This window comes from Cynoglossus semilaevis, chromosome 8 (genome assembly GCF_000523025.1).
Source record: "Cynoglossus semilaevis isolate Cse_v1.0 chromosome 8, Cse_v1.0, whole genome shotgun sequence".
NCBI classification, from domain to species: domain Eukaryota; kingdom Metazoa; phylum Chordata; class Actinopteri; order Pleuronectiformes; family Cynoglossidae; genus Cynoglossus; species Cynoglossus semilaevis.
In genome coordinates this window covers 16,200,840-16,208,399 of record NC_024314.1, presented here as the reverse complement: position 1 = coordinate 16,208,399, position 7,560 = coordinate 16,200,840, and the positions used below count along the sequence as shown (strand labels likewise).

At 39.7% G+C, this 7,560-nt stretch overlaps 1 protein-coding gene across 2 annotated transcripts in view; it reads right to left on the bottom strand.

Moving 5' to 3' along the window:
- Nucleotides 1–3,136: 3,136 nt before the first annotated feature.
- Nucleotides 3,137–7,560, bottom strand: part of rab3ip (RAB3A interacting protein (rabin3)) — a 14,375-nt gene continuing 9,951 nt past the window's right edge. For both annotated transcript variants that reach the window (XM_008315259.3, XM_008315260.3), the window contains 4 exons: nt 7,390–7,502; nt 5,780–5,879; nt 5,612–5,681; nt 3,137–4,382 (listed from right to left, as the gene is read on the bottom strand). In XM_008315259.3, the coding sequence (XP_008313481.1) occupies nt 4,300–4,382; nt 5,612–5,681; nt 5,780–5,879; nt 7,390–7,502 (366 nt within the window). In that variant the 3' untranslated portion in view covers nt 3,137–4,299. The remainder of the gene's footprint in view (nt 4,383–5,611; nt 5,682–5,779; nt 5,880–7,389; nt 7,503–7,560) is intronic.

Genomic DNA, 7,560 nt, shown 5'->3' with positions numbered 1-7,560 from the left:
GATGGTAGTGTGCAAAATGACGATTGAGGTGAAAAAAAAAGGAAGAGAATGAAGACAGAGCAGAAGATCAAGTGGTGGAAACTAAGGAAAGAGACATGTGAAGACTTCAGGAAGGAAGTAGGGGCAGTTCTGGGTGTGTTGAGATATTCCCAGATGATTGGGAGACTACAGCTGCAGTGATTAGGGAGACAGGTAGGAAGGTGCTAGGTATGTCCTCTGGGCAGAGAAAGGAGGACAAAGAGACCTGGTGGTGGAATGAGGAGATCCAGGAGAGTGTGCAGAGAAAGAGATTAGCGAAGAAGAGATGGGACAGTGACAGAACAGAAGAGAACAGACTGGAGTACAAAGAGAGGACAAGGGAGGTGAAGAGGGAAGTGGCCAAGGCCAAACAAAAGGCATATGAGGAGTTGTATGAGAGTTTGGAAACAAAGGAAGGAGAAAAGGAGTTGTATAGATTGGCGAGACAGAGAAATCAAGCTGGGAAGGATGTGCAGCAGGTGAGGTTGATTAAGGACAGAGAGGGGAATGTGATCACAAGTGAGGAAAGTGTGCTGAGAAGATGGAAGGAATACTTTGAGGAGTTGTTAAATGAGGAAAATGAAAGGGAAAGTAGAAACGAGGAGCCAGAGACTAGTAGGAAGAAGGTAGATCAGGTTAGAAAGGATGAAGTTAGAAAAGCCCTGAAGAGGATGAAGAGTGGAAAGTCAGTTGGTCCTGATGACATACCAGTGGAAGTATGGAAGTGTTTAGGAGAAGTGGCAGTAAATTTCCTGACTGGTTTGTTTAACAGAATTTTAGAGACTGGCAAGATGCCTGATGAGTGGAGAAAAAGTGTTCTGGTGCCAATTCATAAGAAGGGTGATGCACAGAGTTGTAACAACTACAGAGGGATAAAGTTGATGAGCCATACAATGAAGATTTGGGAACGAGTAGTTGAAGCTAGGTTGAGGCAGGAAGTGGAGATTTGTGAACAACAGTATGGTTTCATGCCTAGGAAGAGTACCACAGATGCAATATTTGCCTTGAGGATGTTGATGGAGAAGTACAGGGAAGGTCAGAAGGAGCTGCATTGTGTATTTGTAGATCTAGAAAAGGCATATGACAAAGTGCCAAGGGAGGAATTGTGGTTTTGTATGAGGAAGTCAGGAGTGGCAGAGAAGTATGTTAGTTTGGTGCAGGACATGTATGAGAATAGTACAACAGTAGTGAGGTGCGCTGTTGGGAGGACAGAAGACTTCAAAGTGGAGGTGGGACTACATCAAGGATCGGCCCTGAGCCCCTTCTTGTTTGCTGTGGTGATGGACAGATTGACAGATGAGGTCAGACAGGAGTCCCCATGGACTATGATGTTTGCAGATGACATTGTGATCTGTAGTGAGAGTAGGCAGCAGCTAGTAGAGAACCTAGAGAGGTGGAGGTTTGCACTAGAAAGAAGAGGAATGAAGGTCAGTCGTAGCAAGACAGAGTACATGCGTGTAAACGAAAGATTTTTCAACATTGTATCTTTTCTGCATGTTTCTTGTCAAATAAGAGCATTTTGAAAAAAAAAATAGTTATAGTTAAATATAGTTTCGTGAGTCATGTCGTCAGATGGTGAAAAATTTTGATGAAAATTTTTGGAAAAATAAATTTCAAAATTGTATCTCTTCTGCATGTTTCTCATTAAATTAGAGCATTTAAAAAATCTTTTGGAAAAATTATATTTAGAATTTTTCAGTAAAATCTTAATTTCACTAGTCATGTTGTAAGATGTTAAAAAATGTGATGAAAATGTTTCTGCACGTTTCTCATCAAATAAGCACATTTTGAAAATTAAAAAAAAAATTTGAAAAAATTGGTATAGGATATTTTCATTAAAATCTTAATTTACCATGTCATGTCGTCGGATGAAAAATAAAAATTAAAAATGTTATCTTTTCTGCACATTTCTCTTTAAATAAGAGTATTTTGAGAATTTCTTTTGAAAACTTAATTTCACGAGTGATGTCAGATGGTGAAAAATTACTAAATTTTTTCCTAGAAAAGTTTAAATAATAAATATAATAATAATATATAATATAATTAAAATAATGTAATAATGTCTGATTCTTTTTGTCCCCAGGCTTCGATTCCAGCATCGGAAAAGTCGTCAGTTACGAATCTGCAACCACACAGAGAATCTGTGGAAAACCAATCTTGGACAACAATGGTGTCAACCTGTTTTCCACTGTCCTCATTGCGCTTATTCTTCCTGGCCTTGCATGGGGTCTGTGGCCACAGTAAAGCCAAAGCAAAGATGATGACATCACTGATGAAGTCACAAGTCACAGAATGATGGCACTTGAGCCACAATGTCACAAAAAACCTGTTCTATGTGTAAATATTAAAACCAAACCAAGAACATGGGGTGATCAACCCTGGCGTTGAGTGATGACATAATTTTCCTGTTTCCATAGAGTCGTTTTTATCACTACTTTGCAGTACTAAGTAAAAGACCTTGTTTTTAGGTGGATACAGAGAAAACGCAGGTGTGTTGGATTAGAGGTATCACTGTTTTTATTTCAGAGTGTCTCAGAGAAAAAAGGCACTAAACCAAAGTGGGAGAGCGACATTAACTTTCAATAAGAGAGGGAGGGTTGCAGTCAAGTTTACACTGAAGGGATATTTCTGGGGATTTTTAAGTGTGGATACGTTTTAAGCTACTGACACCATTATCATGCTACATAAAGTGGACTGTATTGTGAGTGCCCCATTGTGCTTGAACCAGTCTGATACAGACACTCACGCCAGTGAAAAATCTAGTCTTTAGTCTATAATGTCTTCAGAATCGTCAAAATCAGTGCGTTAGACTAGGAAACCAAGTTTGTAAACCAGTCAGGCCAAAGTCCAAAATCAATGATTTTAGTTCAGAGGGGAGCTGCTGGTCTACTACTGCCTCCTGTGGACTGTTTTGTCCATGCAGGGATTTTTTTTAATCTTATTTACCTATGCACTTGGATCTTCAGAAATTACAGACCTGAGCTGATGTACATTTTGTCAGTACACAGTAACAGGGGTGATGGTTTGAGGGCAGTGACTAAAAGTGTCATTACTTCCTGTAACCACACTTTACAAAACCCCCAAAGTATCCTTTACATCTTACACACACACACACACACACAAACACACACACACACACACACACACACACACACACACACACACTATGTACAGATTTCCTGACTTGAACACAAAGGAAAACAACTTGTCAGTATCTTAATATGGTTTTTAGCCTTTTTTCTACTCAAACATAAAATTTACCAACAAACCAATAATTAAATAAAGTGTTTTTTTTCCTTCATAAAGTCGAGTTTTCATGTAGTGATTATCGCTGCATTAAACTGTACATCAGTAAAAGAGCCAGTCTGTAACATTCAGTGTCCTTTGCTGTCGCCATTAAAAACTAAGCTGCCACCTGTTGAAGCCATGATGCCACTACAGCCTGGCCAGACCAATGTGTCTGAGGGAGGCGGACATGTGACCCACTCAGTTTTTAATGGAGAAACCATTGACCGTTAGCTTATTGCAATGTGTTGTCACCGCACTAAGTGTTACACACTGGACCTTAAACGTCCACAAAATAAAAGACAAAGTGGGAAACGTTTTAAATAACAAACACGCAAACAATAATATACCTTCATCGACAACATAGTTTGGTCACAAACAAATTTAACCAGATTTATGGAGAAAAGGTTCCATTTTTGTTCAATCTAATTTTTGAACAGGGTTTAGTTTGAGATGAGGTTTTTCAGAATTCTAGGTAAAAGAAAAATGATGAAAATGTGATTTTTGTAAACTTTATAAAGTGATAATAATGTGTAGTGTATGTGATGTGATTTACCAAATGTATTTGTTTCTGGGTTTAGTCTGTAAAACCTAAAATAAACTAGATTTGTCACAATAATGTACATGTAGGGGCTTTTATTTTGAAGTTTCAGACATATTTCTATAGTTACTTATTTTCCTCCTTTAAACTCTTTGAAACTATACATGTTCAATCCCATCTGGATTTGGACTTAGGATGAAAAAACGGTGAAGCTTTTCAATGCTTTCAAAAGACGACAGTTTGTCTTCAACAGAGTCCATAACGACAGAGGTCGCGTCCTATTTTTTTCTTTGTCGTGATTGTTGATTTTTCTTCTGTTTACTCACCGACGCCACTCACTCACTCACGGTGGTGCAGGCAGTGGAGTGGGAGGAGCAAGACGGATAATGGGCGGAGTTTGCAGGCGGGTGGAGTGCTTTAAATCCAAGGCGAGGTTGTGGTCGTGGGCGTGTCCGTCACAGCTCATCTTTGAAGTAGCCCAGTTTGGCCAAAGACATTTCTCTGCGCAGCTGCATGACTTCCCAGAACATCTGCTCTGCTGCACACACACAAACACACACACAGAAAGTCACAAGACAGTCATGTTGGACCACAGTGGGTTCAGTCATCTGAATCTGCACCAAGAAGCTGAAAAATATTAGTTTGTCAGATTTTTTCACATTGTTCTACAATATCGCTGTTAACATTCATCCACATGGTGGCGTCAAAACACCTCACTGGAATTAGACCTCATTTTCCTACATGTATACTTTCTGTAACAGGAGGTCCTCCTGTTACAGAAAGGTTTACGACGTCCTCAACCTAAGGCACTAAGTGGCTACGTTGCGATCTCCCAAACATTTACTAAGAAAGTCTACGTCATTCTGACGTAGCTTTGTTTACATTCTCCGGTTGTGCGCAATACATTGGATTGTCCTACAATTGCGTTTAGTTTTTTTTGCAATACATTGGATTGTCCTACAATTGCTTTTAGTTTTTTTTTTTTAAGGAACATTTTACCCTTCGTTATGGTTCTCAGGCACAAGTCAAACTCTTCTGATGTTTTTACTTCTACCACTGTGTTAGCGTAGGTGAGTGACGGTTATGTATTCACAAGAATCTGGCGATACCATACGTATCATAATACAGGGGCAATGATACGATATACTGCGATATACTATGATACTAAAGGCACTGTATATTGTGTTTTTTTTTAAACAATTGCATCGTAGGAAAACTATCGGCATATTAAACACAATGCTGTTACATGCGTAACAAATAAAATGAACCAACGCAATTAATATTTGCATGTTAATAAAAACATAAAGACAGTGCTGTAGAATACCGTACCGATACGTGTCGTGAAATAAAACATCGCAATATTTCAGTGTGTTAATATTTTCCTACACCCCATTATACACAGTATGAATAAAACATCGCAATATTTCAGTGTGTATTTTCCTACACCCCATTATAAACAGTATGTGTTTCAACGCAAAAATTGCGTTACGTTGTACCGTAGGAAGAGAACCTGAGGACTCCAGTACGTTGTTGATGCCAGAGTTTCAAAAACACAGACTTTAAAGTTTTACTTCTTACAGGGTACAACTTGGACATTTCAAACTTTTCAAAACCTTCCAATGAAATTTAGGACCAACCTTGTGCGTACTACTCCACAGCTATAAATGAATTAACCTAAAAAAAAATCTGTCATACTTTTATTATCACAATCAGGTAAACGTAAGTGAGGAGTGTGTGTGTGTTTGTGTGTGTGTGTGTGTGTCTCACCATCCTGTTGTTTCACCAGTCCTTGGTGAATGTAACGAATGTAAGTGAAGAAGTTACAAACAGCTGTGATCTGTCAGAAGAAGAGTAAAATAAATTCATACTGTACATCAGTATGACAGTACAGTGTGTGTACAGCGCAGTATATTTAAGTATACTTAAGACACTCACTCTGTATCTACAGTAGGGAGAAACGTAGTAATAGTTGGAGGAATCCCCAAACTTGATTCTGTGCTTACAGGTTTTGGTCTGAGCACTGAGGGCGCACTTCCTGTGGAGACACAGACATGGAGGACGTTACACAGAAGACAAATCAGAATCAAGGAAGCAAGGAAGTAGGAAAGGAATGTAGGAAAGGAGGCATTTATCAAGTCAGGTCTGATCGGGATCGTTAAGAAATCCTGCAGCAGAAGGGAGAGAGGAGTCACCAACAAGGAGGACCATGGAGTGATGAGACAGGGTGGGCAGATGAAAGGAGCGAGGGTGGACTATGTTATAGTATTTGACTTTTTCTCCCAATTGATTTCTACATTTCCCAAATTGTTATTCATTTTCCAGGTTTTCAAGGTTGTACTGGAACCTTGATAAGGACTCTACAGCCTTGTTCCAGCCCTGTTGGCAGCAGCAAGTTAAAAAAACAAAAAAAAACAAGAAAATGGAACAGGGCTTGGGTTGGAAGCTGAGGAGGCAGACAAAGGAGAGAGAGAGAGAGAGAGAAAGAGAGAGACTTACGTGACAACCTCAGCTGTGCGCCCTCTTGTGGAGAAAAGAAAGTAAAGGTAAAGAGATGAGGATAAAGAAGTGATAAAAGTTAGATAAAGAATAAGGAGAGAGTGTGTGTCAGTGACAGTGGTGAGGTTCAGTGAGAAGATCAGTGGGTTGCTAGTTCGATCACCGGACAATCTTTCCGTACGGAGTTTGCATGTTCCCTTCCATAGACACCCAAAAACAGGCTCATTACGGGATTTATTCTAAACTGACCATAGCTGTGAATGTGAGCCTCAAACCCTGCAAAAATGTGGTGATAATGGATGGATGGATGGATGGATGGATGGATGGATGGATGGATGAACAGATATAGAGTGGTGTACAAATGAATAGTTTTCACTTTGGAAAGCTCTGCTGCCCTCATCTGTCTCATATCACCTAGAGTCAGAAGAAATGTAGCAACAACTACATGTTGGCGTAGGCTCACGTCTGCCCCCCTTTGGTGCAGTACGGCACTGTTCTGCCCAGCGATGTAACAACCCATCATGAAGTGGTTAAAAATCGATACAAATGCGTGACAATTCACATTGGTTTAAATAAAAACAAGTGGTTAAAAATCGATACAAATGCGTAACAATTCAGATCGGTTTAAATAAAAATTGAATCACGCATCAAGGAGTAAGGAGTAGGCTGCGTTATCTAAAAAAGTAAGTGGTCATACCACGAGACTACACACTCAGGTACAGTAGGTGGCAGTATTCTGTAGAGAAAAAAAACTTTTTCCAGTTAATGTTCTTTTGTTGTTAATATATTTGGTTTATGTACACGATTTCATTCCATTTCAGTTGGTAATGGTTGTTACAAATAAAGGGTCATCGTGTTTGGTCATAATTTGTCTCATTTGCTTAAAGAAAATTGCGATAAAATTGCATTATGAACCAATAATCGTGAATCATATCATGTTATGTTTAGTTTTTTAATTTTTATGATTACTAATGATCTCATCACCTGCCTCCACTGACCACATGCCCTGCTGTGTGTGTGTGTGTGTGTGTGCGTGTGGGTGCGCTTACTTTGGTCCTCCACACTCTACAGCCGAGGCTTTGACCACAGGAAGTGGTTGAAAACCCACAGGCTCCACACTGAGTGTGTTCAGCTCTACAGCCTCTAAGATGGCCGACCCGAGCTGAGGGAGAGGAAGAGGAAGGACAATCTCCCTCGTCAGGTAGAGCGGAGTGCGAAGC